The sequence below is a fragment of the Haematobia irritans genome, chromosome 5 (assembly GCF_050003625.1).
Source record: "Haematobia irritans isolate KBUSLIRL chromosome 5, ASM5000362v1, whole genome shotgun sequence".
Lineage (NCBI taxonomy): Eukaryota > Metazoa > Arthropoda > Insecta > Diptera > Muscidae > Haematobia > Haematobia irritans.
Genome location: NC_134401.1, coordinates 28193893 through 28213690, shown reverse-complemented (window position 1 = coordinate 28213690; position 19798 = coordinate 28193893). Strand labels below are relative to the sequence as shown.

General features: G+C 35.4%; 2 protein-coding genes across 3 annotated transcripts; both read left to right on the top strand.

The window, feature by feature from the left end:
- Positions 1–237: 237 nt before the first annotated feature.
- Positions 238–15681, top strand: LOC142239594 (uncharacterized). The gene is made up of 7 exons (XM_075311389.1): positions 238–334; positions 9210–9418; positions 9941–10070; positions 11376–11924; positions 11997–13484; positions 13626–15561; positions 15663–15681. Exons 1-7 carry the CDS (start codon positions 238–240, stop codon positions 15679–15681), a joined length of 4428 nt encoding a protein of 1475 aa, XP_075167504.1.
- Positions 15677–18332, top strand: LOC142240317 (uncharacterized). 2 transcript variants are annotated; one of them, XM_075312021.1, is made up of 2 exons: positions 15677–17690; positions 18072–18332. In XM_075312021.1, exon 1 carries the CDS (start codon positions 15689–15691, stop codon positions 16757–16759), a length of 1071 nt encoding a protein of 356 aa, XP_075168136.1. In that variant the 5' UTR covers positions 15677–15688; the 3' UTR covers positions 16760–17690; positions 18072–18332. Both variants share the same exon structure in this region, with proteins under 2 accessions (XP_075168136.1, XP_075168137.1).
- The last annotated feature ends 1466 nt before the right edge of the window (positions 18333–19798 follow it).

Here is a 19798-nt window from a genome sequence, read left to right as displayed (position 1 = left end):
GCATATGCTAAGTTCAATTTAACATTTAAAGGGTATTAGAATAAAATTACAATTGGCAACTCTACTTCATTAGTTCTTCAATATCTCAGACAGATTGAAAAATCCTTTATGAGAAGACTCAAGGAAAACTCAAAAAATGTTCAAAGGCAGTATTCATCGACATTTCGGGGAGATGAAGGCAACAATCAAGTGAATGGGCATATGCAAAATTCATACGACTAGAATGTCATTCGAATGATGGAAGAAAGTTACAAGGCAGACAGCAAGTTAAGCAATCAAGCCAAAAACCAGCAGCAGCAGCAGTATCCATTGAACCATGCCAACCATTCAGTCAGTCAGTCAGTCAGTGAAGACGGCCGTCTTTGGAACGTATGTAGAGTGGTGAAAATATCACATGAATGATGGAATGCAATGGTTTTGAAAAGTGTCACTTGAGTTATGGTTTCATTGTTCCTTTCAATCCATGATGAAACGAACGCCAACAGTAGAATACGGTGAATTTCTGAGCATAAAGCTAACCGTTTTGTTTTATCTTGCAATGTGAATGGTGTGGAGGGTTATATTTTTTGAATCTAAAGGAAACATTATTGTTATATTTCTGTCATAGTCTTCTTGGTCTTGGTAGTTTTCGTTGATAGCACTTGGTTAGGACTTATATTTCTTAGTTTTCGTTGTTACTGGCATCCCAATATCCTGGAAAGAGTTTGAGTTGTGGCTGTGATACAATTGCTTTTGTTCTGATCATAATGGGAAATTTATAAAATCATTTAATGGCAGAAGGTTAACTGCGGTTATAGATTTTGATGTTTTGAGGGTCAAGAGTATTAAAGGAAAATCTCCAGTTGCATACAAGAATCGAAGAATTCCAACGAAGCCAATCAATCAACGCAGTAGAGAATCGATAGGCGAATAACTTTGATATAAGTTGCCAAAGCATTGCAATGACAGTAGAATGGAATCACTATGGTTTAGGAAATTGGTGGTTTATACTGCATTAAAATTTTTTCGAAAAATTTAAAAATATTTTTTTTTCTTGAGTTGTAGATCAATATCAAACCTAAATAACCAATTTACATATAATGAAGCAAACAATGAGAAGAACATGGAAGACATTTTATATTTTTTTGAATGAAACAATGTTTCAATTTTGTGAATATGGAATTTATAAACGTAAAAAAATAACTATTTCCTCCCATAAGAAATTTTAGACAAACAGTCATTGTTTACCATTTGTTTTTCGCTGGAAGGAAATTTATTCGGAAGAAACGTAACAGGTTGGCTGATAAGTCCCCGGTCTAACAAAGAAAAACACATTTTTTTTTTTTTGTCAAAATTCGTTTTTATTATTCAACATAGCTCCCTTCAATAACGATACAACGATTATAACGACCTTCCAATTTTTTGATACCATTTTGGCCTCAGTTTCGGCAATCACCTTTTCACTGCAGCCAAATTTTTTCCCTGCGAGCATCCTTTTGAGGTATGAGAATAAGAAAAAGTCGCTGGGGGCCAGATCTGGAGAATACGGTGGGTGTGGAAGCAATTCGAAGCCCAATTCATGAATTTTTGCCATCGTTCTCAATGACTTGTGGCACGGTGCGTTGTCTTGGTGGAACAACACTTTTTATACCCACCACCATAGGATGGGGGGTATATTAACATTGTCATTCCGTTTGTAACACATCGAAATATTGCTCTAAGACCCCATAAAGTATATATATTCTGGGTCGTGGTGAAATTCTGAGTCGATCTGAGCATGTCCGTCCGTCTGTTGAAATCACGCTAACTTCCGAACGAAACAAGCGATCGACTTGAAACTTGGCACAAGTAGTTGTTATTGATGTAGGTCGGACGGTATTGCAAATGGGCCATATCGGTCCACTTTTACGTATAGCCCCCATATAAACGGACCCCAAAATTTGGCTTGCGAGGCCTCTAAGAGAAGGAAATTTCATCCGATCCGGCTGAAATTTGGTACATGGTGTTAGTATATGGTCTCTCACAACCATGCAAAAATTGGTCCACATCGGTCCATAATTATATATAGCCCCCATATAAACCGATCCCCCGATTTGGCTTGCGAGGCCCCTAAGAAAGACAAATTTCATCCGATCCGGCTGAAATTTGGTGCATGGTGGCAGTATATGGTCTCTTACAACCATGCAAAAATTGGTCCACATCTGTCCATAATTATATATAGCCCCCATATAAACCGATCCCCCGATTTGGCTTGCGAGGCCTCTACGAGAAGCAAATTTCATCCGATCCGGCTGAAATTTGGCACATAGTGTTAGTATATGGTCTCCAACAACCATGCGAAAATTGGTCGATATCGGTCCATAATTATATATAGCCCCCATATAAACCGATCCCCCGATTTGGCTTGCGAGGCCTCTAAGAGAAGCAAATTTCATCCGATCCGGCTGAAATTTGGTACATGGTGTTAGTATATGGTCTCTAACAACCATGCAAAAATTGGTGCACATCGGTCCATAATTATATATAGCCCCCATATAAACCGATCCCTCGATTTGGCTTGCGAGGCCTCTAAGAGAAGCAAATTTCATCCGATCCGGCTGAAATTTGGTACGTGATGTTAGTATATGGTCTCTAACAACCATGCAAAAATTGGTCCACATAGGTTCATAATTATATATAACCCCCATATAAACCGATCACCACATTTGGCCTCCGGAACCTCTTGGAAGACCAAAATTCATCTGATTCAGTTGGAATTTGGTACGTGGTGTTAATATATGGCCTCAAACTCCCATGCAAAAATTGGTCGATATCGGTCCATAATTATATATAGGCCCCATATAAACCGATCCCCAGATTTGACCTCCAGAGCTCCTTGGAAGAGAAAAATTCTTCCCATTCGGTTGGAATTTGGTACGTGATGTTAGTATATGGTATCCAACAACCATGTAGGAATTGGTTCCTATCAGTCCATAATTATATATAGCTCCCATATAAACCGATCCCCAGATTTGACCTCCGCTGCCTTTTGGAGAAGCAAAATTCATCCGATCTGCTTGAAATTTGGTACATTGTGCTAGTATATGGTCGTTAACAACCATGCCTAACTAGGTCCATATCGGTCTATAGTTATATATGGCCCTCAGATAAATCAATCCCCAATCACACAAAAATTGGTCCATATCAAGTTCATAATTGTATATATTTAGCCCATATATAAGCGACCCCCATATTAAAATTCTAGCTCTCTACGTACCGTGCAAAAGTCAATATCAATTCGAAATTATTTGTAGACTTATCTATACATACCTTTTTGTCTAATATATACCACGTATGGACTAACTCAAAATTTAGAAAACGATGTTAAGAAGTTTTAAGATACCACAACCCAAGTAATTCGATTGTGGACGACAGTCTTTCGTAGAAGTTTCTATGCAATCCATGGTGGAGGGTATATAAGATTCGGCCTGGCCGAACGTGCGGCCGTATATACTTGTTTCTTCTTCATATGGGACCGTTTTGCCGCGATTTCGACATTCAAACGCTCCAATAACGCCATATAATAGTTACTGTTGATGGTTTTTCCCTTCTCAAGATAATCGATAAAAATTATTCCATGCGCATCCCAAGAAACAGAGGCCATTACTTTGCCAACGGACTTTTGAGTCTTTCCACAGCGACCGGTGAGCCGTCTCCGTCTCCACTCAGCCGACTGTCGATTGGACTCACAAGTGTAGTGATGGAAGGCATGTTTCATCCATTGTCACATATCGACGGAAAAGCTCGGGTGTGTTACGAGTTAACAGCTGCAAACACCGCTCAGAATCATCAACACGTTGTTGTTTTTGGTCAAATGTGAGCTGGCGCGGCACCCATTTTGCACAGAGCTTCCGCATATCCAAATATTGATTAATGATATGACAAACACGTTCTTTTGATATCTTTAAGGCCTCTGCTATCTCGATCATGGATTTTTTGATGTTTTCTTCGGTAACCACCTCTTTCGGACGTCCACTGCGTTCACCGTCCTCCGTGCTCATTTCACCACGCTTGAATTTTGCATACCAGTCAATTTTTGTTGATTTCCCCGGGGCAGAGTCCGGAAACTCATTATCAAGCTAAGTTTTTGCTTCCACCGTATTTTTTCCCTTCAGAAAACAGTATTTTATCAAAACACTTCCATTTTTTTCACAATAACAAAAGTTGCTTCACAGAAGACGCTCTATCTCACAAACTAATTGACTTACAGACGTCAAATTTTGACACGAATCATTTGAAGGTTGGTACTATATAACAAGTATATACGGCCGTAAGTTCGGCCAGGCCGAATCTTATGTACCCTCCCCCATGGATTGCGTAGCAACTTCTACTAAAGGCTGTCGATAACACTTGCCGATGGCAAGGTATCGTAAAACTTTTTAACACTGTCTTCTAAATTGTAAGTTAGTCCATAAGGGGTATATATTAAACAAAAAAAAGGCCGATTAAATACGTATATAATTCAGTTTGACAAAATTTTCTATAGAAATAAAATTTTGACAAAATTTTCTATAGAAATAAAAACTTGACAAAATTTTCTATGGAAGTAAAATGTTGACAAAATGTTCTATAGCAATAAAATTTTGACAAAATTTTCTATAGAAATAAAATGTTGACAAAATTTTCTATAGAAATAAAATGTTGACAAAATGTTCTATAGAAATAAAATGTTGACAAAATTGTCTATAGAAATAAAATGTTGACAAAATTTTCTACAGAAATAAATTTTTTACAAAATTTTCTATAGAAATAAAATTTTGACAAAATTTTCTATGGAAATAAAATGTTGACAAACATTGCTATAGAAATAAACCTTTTACAAAACTTTCTATAGAAATGAAATTTTGACAAAACTTTCTATAGTAATAAAATTTGACAATTTTTACATGGCTGTTAGAGGCCATATACTAACGAAATGTACCAAATTTCAACCGCATCGGATGACTTTTGCTCCTCCAAGAGGCTCCGGAGGTCAAATATGGGGATCGGTTTATATGGGAGCTATATATAATTATGGACCGATATGGACCAATTTTTGCATGCTTGTTAGAGACCGTATACTAACATCAGGTACCCAATTTCAAACGGATCGGATGAATTTTGCCCCTCCAAGAGGCTCCGGAGGTCAAATCTGGGGATCGGTTTATATGGGAGCTATATATATTTATGGACCGATATGGACCAATTTTTGCATGGTTGTTAGATACCATATACTAACACCACGTACCAAATTTCAATCGGGTAGGATGAAGTTTGCTCCTCCAAGAGGCTCCGGAGGTCAAATCTGGGGATCGGTTTATATGGGAGCTATATATATTTATGGACCGATATGGAACAATTTTTGCATGGTTGTTAGAGACCGTATACTAACATCAGGTACCAAATTTCAACCGGATCGGATGAATTTTGCCCCTCCAAGAGGCTCCGGAGGTCAAATCTGGGGATCGGTTTATATGGGGGCTATATATAATTATGGACCGATATGGACCAATTTTTGCATGGTTATTAGAGACCGTATACTTAGACCACGTACCAAATTTCAACCGGATCGGATGAATTTTGCTGCTCCGGAAGGCTCCGCAAGCCAAATTTGGGGATCGGTTTATATGGGGGCTATACGTAAACGTGGGCCGATATGGCCCATTTTCAATACCATCCGACCTACATCAATAACAACTACTTGTGCCAAGTTTCAAGTCGATAGCTAGTTTCGTTCGGAAGTTAGCGTGATTTCCACAGACGGACGGACAGCCGGACAGACGGACGGACGGACGGACATGCTTAGATCGACTCAGAATTTCACCACGACCCAGAATATATATACTTTATGGGGTCTTAGAGCAATATTTCGATGTGTTACAAACGGAATGACAAAGTTAATATACCCCCATCCTATGGTGGAGGGTATAAAAATAATATGCATTTAATACTAGCGACGCCATCTATGTGTCAGATCGGGGACTTATCAGCCAACCTGTTATATACAATTTATTAATTCTTTTACAGGATGTAAAAACAATTTCATAAAGAGTAGCTCAAAAAAATTTTTTTTTTATTTTCTGACTTATTGCATCTTCCCTCACATCTTTCTCACTTCCACAAGGTTTATTTAGTGCTTTGCACTATTTTCTGTAGTACAAACTATGTAGAAGAAATTATTCGATGTTATACGTTTATTACATTTTACCGGTCGGAGAATCGAACCGCTGACCAAACAGTTCGTAAGCCAATACCAGAAAATGAAGCCGCCGAGCCGCACCGCCGACCCATTTTTGCGGAGACTAGGATGTCATGCGGCGACGACAAAAATGGGTCGGCATCATTTTCTGGCTAATACACTATCCATTGTAGCTGTAGCTACGTAGCTGTTATTGTCATCAACAGACAATAATCGCTATAGCCATCAAGTCACAAGCAACGCATCAAGCATTTATATTTATATAGAGCATAGTTTTGGGCGCCCACGAGCCTATGTAAATAAACTTTATTTAAAAGAAACATACCCTCTAGTCGGTCCCTTCGTTACGAAGGAAGTACCAAAAACAACTTTTGGAAATGGAAATTATGTCCGATTTCGAAAGAATACTCAGCATTACATACTGCATTAAAAGATTTTTAATTCGAACACTCAAAATGTGCCGTATTTAAGACATATAGACAGAAACGAACAGTGCTTGATATAAACGAAGGATACTATGGTTTTGAAGGGAAAAAATATTTTTTTATTGCACAAATAAAAATTTTGTAACAAAAATTTTTCTTGGTGGTAACAGTTTGAACTTTTTTAAAGAAAAGAACAAAGTTTGCAATACCCGTCTTCCAAACGTTTTTCTTTGCGTTCAAGAGATATTAAACTCTTCGCACAAGTTTTCGAGGATTTGGTCTTTACTTAATTAAATTGGTATACCTACAGAAAAAATACTTTCCTCCGGAATGAAATTTTAGACAAACAAACTTTTCATTTCCCATAAAGTATTTTCTCTAAGAGCAAATAAATACGAATTTATAACAAGCGTTGCCACGGTTGTATCTAATGATTTTTCAGCGTCAAAACAAATCTTCTCTTGTCTAAAATTTCGTTCCTATGAAAATAATTTATTTCCTTCAGTGTATTTCGGTGTCATCCTTTATGTCTTAATCTACCGCCATCTTCATATTTAGGCCATATCTCGTATGCTTTTCCCTTAAAGTTTTTCTTTACGAAACAAGCCACATAGACATTTGCGCGAGTGTGTGGAGATTTTAGATAATTTTTCTTGTCTGTCTTCTCTATTTTGACCGAAACTCCATTTATTAACAACTTTTTCATATGAATAGCCAACACCACAAAGCTCATTTTGTCTCTCCTTTTTTCAAAAAATTATGAAGAAGGTACGTATGGATAAAGGGCGTTATGATATTAGCATGGATCTTGAGTTCTTTGTTGAAATTATCAAAAATTCCGTGCCACTTGCATCACATACAGGATTCAGAGATTAGGTCGGGATGTGAACAGAGCAAAAAGAAAAAAACTTCACTTCATATTCATTTGGTATACGTGGTGTTTGATGTGTGTCCACCTAGCAAAAAAAAAAATCATAGCTCTTCGTGGCGGTATTATTAGGTTTTTCTGCCACTCAGCATCGTGGTGGTTTGAATATCCTAGGGGTGGAAAATGAAGTTTGAGCTTGTAGGGCCTTAGGATGTAATTGAAAACTTTTTATAAATTTGTACGATGGACTCAAGTGTAAGAACGGACTCATGTAGTAGGACGAACAAGGTTAGAGGGAAATGTGATCACCCAACTATACATCAGAGAAGAGGAGCAGACGATGAGATATTTACATCTTTGTGCTGCTTTTTAAATCATACACCTCACCACGAAGATACTAGATGGTACTGATTGAAGTATATACGTCCGTGATGAATGTTATATACAAATCACCATGGCTCACGCCAAACCTTAGGAAATAGTGAAGAATTTTTGGAAGAAATTATGATGGACCATACACCACAGAACGGATTCACGTTGAAGGGCGGACGAGGTTAGTGGAAAACGTGATCGGTCACCTATGCATCGGAGAAGTTATTTATTAGGTATGTATGTCCAAGCCGCAAAGTTGTGCCGGGACAAATCTTAAACAACAATCACCATGGCTCAAGGAATCAAATAAGAGGATGGGTTTATATTATTACTATATAATTATAGACAAATATAAACAATTGTATTAATTCTTTTTTAAAGGGCAGATACTGACCGATAAACTTTGTTTATCCATTTGGCTAAAGAGATCAAATTTAGGGGTTGTGGACGGGGTTGCCACAGTTGGTAGAACTCTACAAAAAAATGGTAGATTATTTATTGTTTAGTTCATTGGTAGAAATCTTGAAGATTTGGTAGATTTTACAAAATATTCCTCACCAACTAAGATGTACTGCACAAATTTTCTATAGAACTAAAATTTTGACAAAATTTTCTATAGAAATAATATTTTGACAAAATTATCTGTTGAAAAAATGTTTGACATAATTTTCTAAAGAAATAAAATTTTGAAAAAATTTTCTACAGAAATAAAATCTTGACAAAATTTTCTATAGAAATAAAATTTTGACAAAATTTTCTATAGAAATAAAATTTTGTCAAAATTGTTTATAGAAATAAAATTTTGACAAAATTTTCTATTGAAATAATATTTTGACACTGTTCAAAGTTTCTTTGAACCCGTTTTGACATACTGTGCGTAGCGGCACAAATAATTTTTAATCGTTGTGTCCTTTTGCTTTTCTATTTGTTTACCTGGAAAGTTTGCCCTTTGATCGATGCTTGTAGCTTTGTCGCTGAGCTTTGTTTATGCTGCTAAGCATCACTCAAAAGGGCAACGACCAGTCTTGAACCGACCGTGAAATCCCAAACATTTTGGTCCTTCGAGCCGGATTTGTGTTTTTTAAATAATTAAAAACATAATTTTTTTGAAAGTGTAAAATTTTTTTCTCGGTGTAATGTGATTTTTTTCCAAGTGTAAAAAAAAAACCCAGTGACCCAATAATTAGTTTTGTTTAAAAAAGAAAAAAATTTAATAAACTTTCATTTACATTAAAAAAAATCAAATATTCCAAATTACACAGTGTAATATCATTGTCAAATATACCCAGTGTAATATCAATGCAAAAAAAAACCCTTTACAAAAGACAATATTGAAAAACATTCAAAGTGCCTGTGCCCTTGCAACAAACGAAAACCAACAGTAACCAAAGAAGAAATAGAAAAATCAAAACAACAACAACACTACTCAGCCAACCATCCAGTGATCCATCGATCGAACTACAAGCAGTAAACAACGAAAAATATTCATATGCATATACAAGCGTATATACATATATATGGGACATACAAGAAAAGGGTAACCAAAGTGGCACTACAGTAAGTAAAATAAAGGGTTATTGCATTGGTATGATTGAAAAACTTTAAATTGTGAGAAATAAAAAGTGAACGTTGGACAATTAATTTTTGAAATTTTTTTGAAAAAAAATTAGTAAATTTTGGAAAAAATTAGTGTTTTTTTGAAAAAATTGAATCTTTGTGACCCATTTTGTGTGTGTGTTTTTTAGCAATTTTTCAATCAATTTGGCAGTAAAAAGGCTTGTTTTCACGTAAAAAGTACAAAAAATTCGGAAAAATTTGGAAATTTAAAAAATTAATCGCTTTTCGTGAAAATTTTGAAAACTTGTTTAAGATGCAAAATTGACTGAAAAATTGCCAGTGAGTGACCCAAAACCCAAATTAACCCATTTGTTTAAAATTTTATCCAACAAAACAATCGGTTCGGTCGTGCAAAAAAACAAAAACAAAAACTTTTCAAAAATTAAAAACTTTGTTAAAAATTGGACAAAAACCGCAACAACGGTTTTTATGAACTACAAATTGTCCAATAACAATATACAGAACAGTTTCCAGTGGAAGGCGACAAAAAACAACAAAACACGACACCACAGCGACTCAACATCAAAAATCGACGCCACAAAGGTAACGGATCACAAACATTTTGGACACACACATACCTATAATCTTCAAAGTGAGTACAGTTTTTTCAAGTTTTTTGAATTTTTTGGAACACGAAAAGGAAAAAAGAATTTGCGATATGCTAAATGACTCGACCGTATGACACAATTTTTTCATGACACTTACAAAAAAATTATAAAAAAAAAAAAAAATTGATCTGAAAATATTTACACAAAAAGTTTTTTGGTTTGGAAAAAATTTTCGGTAATTTAAATTTTGTTAGAATTTTTTAATTAAATCAAATCATTTTTGCAAATAAAATTTTGACCGGTAAAAATTTACACATAGAGAAATTTTTGTTAAAATTTTTGTGGATATTGGAAAATTTTTTTATTTAAATTCGGTTTTTGTTTGAAATTAATTTTTTTTGAGAAAATATACAAATAAAAATTTGAAATTGCAAAAATATTGATTAAGAAATTATACGAATTTTTTTTTCAAGAAAATAAATTTTATTCGTTTGGAAAATTGGAATTATTGGCGTTAAAGAAAAAATTTAAATCGACTCATTGAGGCATTTTAATTTGAAGTTTGAAAAGCTGAAACGAAAATTAATCGACCCAAATTTATAGTTTTGATTTTTTTCAACTTGCATTTATTTTTGTACTTATAAATCTTGGTGACCCATATTTGTAGTCTTTGATTATATCTTTGTAATTTTCAAGACCCAATGACCCATAAAAAGGTAAGGAAAATTACAAATTTCTTCTTTTGATTTACTTATATATTTGATTTTTTTGGGCACCAAGACAATTTTCTTTTTTCAGTGATTTTTTTTGGCACTTGATCTGAAGTTATTGTTTTATGCGATTTACCGCTGATCTTAATTGAGCATCGTGCTTTAAAAAAAAAAATTGTTTGTTTGATTTCCTGTTTTTGGGGAAATTTTAATTAATTTATTTGAATTTTGTTTTTGGGGATATTTTTATTTTTGTTTGATTTCTCGCATTTTTGAGAATTTTATTGTGAACGTTTTTTGACTTGCAAGTCTTGGGGGATTTTTAAAAAATTTTTTTACGTAACTTTGGCCCAATTTCGTCTACTGACCCTATTTCGGTTGTGTTAAATTTGATTTTTGTAATTTTTCGTAATTTTGACCCCGCAAATTTATTTCTGACCCCACAAATTTTATCGTTCGCGCAGATATTTACATTTAATATAGTTTCCCTTAGAAAAATCGAATTTTCTTGAGTAAAACTAAATTATTCTTTCGCGAAATTTGATTTATTTTAGTTTTTTTGACTGGTGCAAAAAAGTTTAAAGTACATCATGGATAAAATTTTGAAAGAAAAATTTGTTAATTGCTTAAATGACCTAGTTGACGTTGAAAGTATTTGTTCTGTTAAGGCGGCAACCGAAGATCTCCATGCGTTAGAGGCAGCTCGAGTTGAGCTAAATACGTTATGGGATCAAGTTAGGCGGGCTTACATAAATTGTCGGGATAGGACTCCAGATGAGGGAGAGACTCCGATGGATAAGGATAAGCTTCGCGGCCATTATAAAAACGGTATGGACGTCTATAAACGGGGTTTAAGTATAATTAGCACACAAATCTTAGCGCGTCAGGAACGGGAAAATCAGGAAAAAATAGCTAGGGAATCAATGACACAAAACATAGCAGTAGACCCAAATTCGACCCCAAATTTGCGATTGCCACCATGTGACACAGACATTTTTAAGGGCGGATATAGTGAATGGCCAACATTCAGAGATTTATTCTCTGCAATCTACATCAATAACCCACGATTGAGTAAAGTCGAGAAGTTATTCCATTTGACCCAAAAAACTTCGGGAGAAGCGCGGGAAATCATTACAAATGTACCCCTGACTAATGAGGGTTTCGATATAGCTTGGAGAAATTTAGAAAGTAGGTACGAAAATAAACGAATGCAAGTTAACGAACAGCTTAGGATTCTTTTTAATTTGCCCTCGGTTTCAGTTGAAAACGCTTCAACAATACAAAAATTACAGCGCACAATTAGTACTTGTACACAAACTTTGGAAACTTTACAAGTAGACACGGGAGAATGGGACCCAATTTTAGTATACCTTGTTTCAACGAAATTGCCTCGCACTTTTTTGGAGGAATTTGAGAATAGTTTAGAGGACTGTTCGACCCTACCAAGTTGGCACGTATTAGATGAATATTTATCACATAAATTTAAAACTTTGGAATCGGTGGGAAATATTAAAACTCAAAACTCGAAATACAATCAATCTAGATCTGATTTTGATAGAAGGGGGAGTCGCGTAAATAGTTTTCAAACCAATGTAAATCAAAAAATAAATAATTCTGGTTCAAGACTCAGTAGTAATTCGCAAGCCGATAACAATTCAAGAAATATTTACCCTAGTCGCAGGCATAATGAGAGTGGTTGTCCAATTTGTCGGACGAACCATATGCTGCGAAATTGTCCCAAATTTTTGGAAAAATCTATTAATGAAAGAATTCAAATAGTGAAACAGTCGAATCGTTGTTATAATTGTTTATTTGAGAATCATGGAGTCCGGGAATGTAAAAGTCGTTTTAGTTGTAGGGAATGTAATCAAAGACACCATAACTTGTTACATAAGGGTAATGAGGCCCGCGACCCTACAAACACAAGAGACGGTACATGTGCTGCCGTTCTCAACACCCTTGTTCATCATAACCGAGACACAGTACAACCTAGTACAAGTACTGGAGCTCTCAACTTAGTTAATCAGGATCGAGGTGGAGTACAACCTAGTACAAGTGCTGCCGCTCGTTCCAACCTTGTTCAACAATCATCGAATTTACCTTGTATACAGTCCACATCGAATATTGAAACGCCTAGTATAACGACTCTTACGCTGCAAGAAGGCAGACCCACTCCACAACCTAGAGAAACACTGTTGTTTACCGCCATTGTACAAATAAAATCAAAGGGACAGAGATATGATGCCAGAGCAATAATTGACCCTGGATCACAGTCAACATTTATTTCGGAAAAAATGAAAAATAAGTTGCAACTTCCTACAGTGAGGAATTTAGTTCACGTCACAGGCTTGAGTGACACCGTAGCTGAAACATCGACAAAGGCTTGCGTTTTTCAACTTTGTTCACGTATCGATCCTAGTTTTGAGTTAGAAGTTTGGGCACCCGTGTTGAAGACCCTTCCTTCTAATTTACCAACCCACAACCTTAATCGTTCTCAATTTGAAGATTTTAAGCATCTTAGTTTGGCGGATCCTCGATTTTATGAAAGTCGACCCGTTGATATGCTGATCGGTTTAGATATAGGACCGCTAATTTATAACGTTCATATTCCGATGAAAACATTTGGATCAATTATAGCGCAAAATACCGTATTTGGATGGATCGTTGGTGGACCCATTCAACAAAATATAGAAACTTCGAAACAAATTACTCTTTATAATGCCTCCTCTTTAGAGAAAATTATAACACGTTTTTGGGAGGTGGAAGAGACCCCAAAAATAATTTTGAGGTCAGCTGAAGATATATATTGTGAAACTAATTACAAATCTACGATAAAACGTAATGATACTGGAAGATATATTGTGACCCTTCCATTTAAAAGTTGTTCAGAAATCGGTGCATCGAGAAATATTGCTCTCGCACAATTTTATCGTATGGAGAAAAAACTTTCTAAGACCCCTGATGTAAAGGCTCAATACGACGCTGCCATTAGGGAATATCTCAAATTAGGACAAATGAGGAAAATTGATCCACAAAACATACATAAGACCCCTCATTACTATTTACCACACCACGCAGTCATTAAACCAGATAGAGTAACCACCAAACTTAGGGTGGTATTTAATGCTTCGAGTCCCACTTCAAATAAGAAAAGCCTAAACGATATTTTACATACCGGTCCTATTTTACAACAGGACTTAGTTTTACAAATTTTAAAATGGCGTTTTTTCAAATATGTTTTCAACGCCGATGTAACGAAAATGTATCGTCAAATACTGGTAGACCCAAAGCAAACTTCATTTCAAAGAATACTTTTTCGATCATCTGAAAACGACCCAGTTGAGGATTTTGAATTGTTAACCGTAACCTTTGGCATAAATTGCGCCCCATTTTTAGCGATTAGAACGCTGCTTCAATTAGCGGAAGACGTTCAAGATTCACACCCTTTGGGTTCAAAAATAATTAGAGAAAATTTATATGTCGACGATGTATTAGCGGGTGGGCATACTGTTGAAGATGCTATCACCGCTAGAAAACAATTAACATCCGCTTTAGATTCTGCTGGTTTCGAGTTGAGGAAATGGACCTCTAATGACCCTCGTCTTTTAAATGGCCTAAATCCCGATTTTTTGTTGCCTGTCAATTGGTTGGATCTTTCTGAAGGATCGTCAACGAAGACCCTAGGCATTCGGTGGAATGTAGCAGCAGATAATTTCACTTTTAAAGCGCCTAATGTTGAAGAAAAAGAACTTTGTACGAAGCGTGAAGTTTTGTCGACAATCGCAAACTTCTTTGACCCTTGCGGATGGTTAGCCCCAATTATTGTCGTTGCAAAACTGATAATGCAACAAGTTTGGTTAGATAAAATCGGGTGGGACGACACTTTGAAACCTGTTACCAATATGAATTGGAAAAACTTTGCGAAAAATAATTCGGTGATTGACACAATATCCGTACCAAGATGGATTCATTATTCGCCATCAACTACCATTGAAATTCATGGTTTTTGTGACGCTTCAGAAAGCGCATACGCTGCGACACTTTACGTTCGAGTCGAAGATGGAGACCGTGTAGAAACTTTTCTGTTAGCAGCCAAGACCCGCGTGGCCCCAATCAAGAAAATTTCTCTACCTAGATTAGAGTTATGTGGGGCAGTAATGTTGTCAAAATTAGCTAACACTATAATTCCAAATCTGCAAATTTCTGGATTTTTAACCCATTTCTGGACTGACTCTATGATAGTTTTGGCTTGGCTTCAAAAACCGCCGTGTTCTTGGAGCGCGTTTGTAGGAAACAGGGTTTCCGAAATTTTAGAAAATGTAGGTAGTGAAAATTGGAGTCATGTGGACTCCGAATCTAATCCAGCAGATGTAGCCAGTCGTGGCTGCTCTCCAGATGAATTGAAGACACATCATTTGTGGTGGACTGGCCCATCGTGGCTAAAATTGCCAAGAGATCATTGGCCTAAACATCAACTTAATTGTGATACAAACCTTGAAGCTAAACAAGTGAAAGTTTTTGCGACATCCACATTTGAGGACCCATTGACACGTTTTTCATGGTTGCCACGGGCATATCGTGTTTTATCTTATGTCATGCGTTTTTGGCGTAACACGGGCACAAACCGATTTCGAATTTCGTCTGAAGAAATTACGGGTTCAGAACTTTTGGATATAAAAACTCGTCTTATAGTCGTTACACAAAAACATTATTTTGCTGAAGAGTATGCAGCGTTGACCCAAAAGAAACGACTCTCACCTAGTAGCCAACTCTTACCTTTTAACCCTTTCATTGACGGGAAAGGTTTGCTTAGATCAAACGGTCGGTTAGTTCAATCACCTGCTCTTACCTATAATGAACGTCATCCAATTTTAATTACATATGATTCTCGGTTTGCACTTTTATTTGTCGAATTCGTTCATAAAGTAACAATGCACGGCGGTAATCAATTAATGATTCGCGTAATTCGTTCCGAATTTTGGATATTTCGTTTAAAGCAGTTAGTTAAAAAAGTTATCCATAACTGTCGAACTTGTGCTCTCCATCAGCATAAAACCCAGACACAAATTATGGCATCTCTTCCTCCAGAGCGCACTATGTTATCTAGACCCTTTCGAAATACAGGGGTAGATTTTGCGGGACCCTTTGGCATAAAAAGCATTACAGCTCGCGCCTGTCTGATTACCAAAGGATATGTCTGCATATTTGTTTGTTTTGCAACTCGAGCAATACACTTAGAAGCAACTAGTGATTTATCGACCCAATCTTTCATAGCCGCTTTAGATCGTTTTATAGGCAGACGAGGGTGTCCGGAGAAAATATTCTCGGATAACGGTAAAAATTTTGTAGGCGCCGCCGAACTTATAAAAAAGGATAGGATCGCATTTATGAAATCAATACAAGACACTACAGTACAACGACATGTACATCAGAACTTAGAATGGAAGTTTATTCCGCCAGGTGCTCCTCACATGGGAGGTTTGTGGGAGGCTGGAGTTAAATCATTCAAGACTCACCTTCGAAAAACTATGCCAAAAATGAATTTCACCTTTGAAGAACTATCCACTATTTTAGCTCGTATAGAAGCTTGTCTTAATTCAAGACCCATTAATCCTGTTAGCGATGACCCTTCTAGTTTAGAACCCTTGACCCCTGGCCATTTTCTAGTGGGTTCACCATTACTAGCCCCTGCAGAACCCGATGTTTCTGAGGATGACATAACATTATCGAACAGGTGGAAGCGATTAAAGATTATTTCACAAATCTTTTGTCAAAGATGGAAATCGGAATATTTGAATGAGTTACATCGTAGATACAAATGGAAATACCCGCAACAAAATATTGTCGTAAATGATTTGGTGATTGTAAAAGACAATCGATTAGCTCCAAATGAGTGGAGACTTGGAAGAGTTGATAAAACTTATGAAGGGATTGATAAAAATGTCCGGGTGGTAGATGTTAGAACTTCGACTGGGGTGATTAGTCGACCTATCACGAAAATCGTAAAGTTATTTTCGGACTGACTAGCATATCGTAAATTCATGAAAAAACACGGTACTCACATAACTTTCGTTGCAGATATGTCAGGAGTACTCCCACAAAGAGACCCATCCCCACCTGGACCCAGCAGACCTGCCCGTCACAACCGCCATAGCAATGACCCACGTTACCGCCCTTCTCATTGGCAATTTGCTTGTGGGCTTTGTCAAGATGACCACCCACTGAGAAATTGTCATCGTTTCCGCCAGCAGACCCCATACCAACGATACGAGACCGTAGAGCGACGTAGCTATTGTCGCAACTGCCTGGCACGCAGCCACCTAGCTCCAGACTGTCCAGTCCTCACGGCGTGCAGGGAGTGTAACTTGCGTCACCATACAATGCTGCATGGGGCTCCTCAACTGAGGGAAACATTTGGGCGCTACACACCCCCTCCAGTGGAATTGCCTTACCACCGATCATCGGTGTTTATACCAACGGCGCAAGTTTATATGGCAGGTGAAAACTCCGAGGACTGGGCCAGTGTCAGGGTGTTGCTGTGTCAGGCAGCTACATCAACAAGAGTTGCGGCCTCCACAATCACGAGACTTGGCATTCCAACCACCGAAAGAAATGGACACAGGTTTGCAAGTATTCGGTTGCGATGCCGGACTTATGGTAGTCGGCTCGTTTATCGACTAAAGGCCTTAGTGACACGGGACCTGCCACGAAGACCCTACTCTGACCCAATAATAGAAGATCCCACCGTCGCTATGGAAGCCCGACCTCTTGCTGATATCGATCCAAGGGGCAATGAATCAATCGATGTAGAAATTGGTGCTGGTCCATATGCCTACCTCAGGAGAGACGGAGTTGTCGAAACCGGCTTAGGACGTGTCTTCGCCCAGCTGACCGATTGGGGATACGTGTTTGTGGGACCAGTGAGTAGTTCGTCACAGGAAACGAGATGAAGAGGTAAGGTAAACTACACTCTTTCGCGGGGGGCAGAATGTTCAAAGTTTCTTTGAACCCGTTTTGACATACTGTGCGTAGCGGCACAAATAATTTTTAATCGTTGTGTCCTTTTGCTTTTCTATTTGTTTACCTGGAAAGTTTGCCCTTTGATCGATGCTTGTAGCTTTGTCGCTGAGCTTTGTTTATGCTGCTAAGCATCACTCAAAAGGGCAACGACCAGTCTTGAACCGACCGTGAAATTGAAAAGAAGTGCGAATTCGTCTGCCCCCGCGAAAGTTAACGTAGTGATAAAAGTTGAACATTAATTTGAAATAATATTAAAATATAAATAAAACCATAGACAATTACAAGTGAACATATTAAAAGCACAATTATTTACAGGTACAAACAGTGAACAAATAGTGACACAAACAAAAACCCATCGACTCCTCAACCCATAGAAACCCAAACATACAACATAAAAGTGCATCAGAGAAAAAAAAATCACAACACCAAACATACCTTGTACATAACATGTTTAAATATTTTGCCTTAAATCTATATTGCACAATAATGTAATGTAAATTATATACTGAATTTTAACTTAAAACTATATTGCACAAACTAATTGAATATTGCACTTGAATTTGAAACTCGCCCGTAATTACACCATTTCCTTAAAGCTAACTTAAATCTATCTTGTTTTGTAAATAATTTCTAAATCTATTTGTAAAACTTAAATGCTATTTAAAACTTAAAACTAATCATAAATAATGAATTTAACTCATTACACATTTAAAAATTAAAATAAATAAATTTGTTTGAATTTGAATTTAAAACCTAATTTCTCTAAGTGTCATTATTTCGAAAGGCAAAATTTTCCTTTTCAGCATTTATTAGTTCAATCCCAAACAGACACAATTTTCTATGGAAATAAAATTGTGATAATATTTTCCATAGAAATAAAATTTTGACAACATTTTCTGTAGAAATAAAATTACGATGACATTTCCTATAGAAATAAAATTTTTTAAAATATATTTTTAATGGATATAAAACTTTAACACAAATTTTTATAGAAATAATATTTTGACAACATTTTCTATAGAAATAAAATTTAAACTAAACTTTCTAAAGACCTACATTTTAATAAAATTTTCTATAAAAAAAAATGATAAAATTTTCTATAGAAATACAATTTTGATAATATTGTCTATAGAATTAAAACTTTGACAAATTCTTTTATAGAATTAAAATGTTGACAAAATTTTCTATAGAAATAAAATATTGACAAAATTGACTATAGAAATACAATATTGTAAAAATTTTCTATAGTAATAAAATTTAAACTAAATTTATATAGAAATAAAATTTTGACCAAATTGTCTGTAGAAATAAAATTTTTACAAAATTTTCTATAGAAATAGAATTTTTACAAAATTTTCTATAGAAATAAAATTTTGACCAAATTGTCTATAGAAATAAAATTTTGAAAAAATTTTCTATAGAAATACAACTTTGTCAAAATTGTTTATAGAAATAAAATTTTGACAAAATTTTTTATGGAAATAAAATTTTATATAGAAATAAAAGAAATAAAATTGTGGCAAAAATTTTCTATAGAACTAAAATTTTGACAAAATTTTCTATTGAAATAATATTTTGACAAAATTTTCTATAGAAATAATATTTTGAAAAAATTTTCTATGGAAATAAAATTGTGATAAAATTTTCCATAGAAATAAAATTTTGACAACATTTTCTATAGAAATAAAATAACGACGACATTTCCTATATAAATAAATTTTTTTAAAATAAATTTTTTATGGAAATAAAACTTTAACAAAATTTTTTATAGAAATAATATTTTGACTAAATTCTCTATAGAAATAAAATGTAAATTAAACTTTCTATAGACCTAAATTTTTATAAAATTTTCTATAAAATTTTTTTTTTGATAAAATTTTCTATAGAAATAAAATTTCGGTAAATAAAATTTTGATAAAATTGTCTATAGAATTAAAAGTTTGACAAATTCTTTTATAGAAATAAAATGTTGACAAAATTTTCTATAGAAATAAAATATTGACAAAATTGTATATAGAAATACAATATTGTAAAAATTTTCT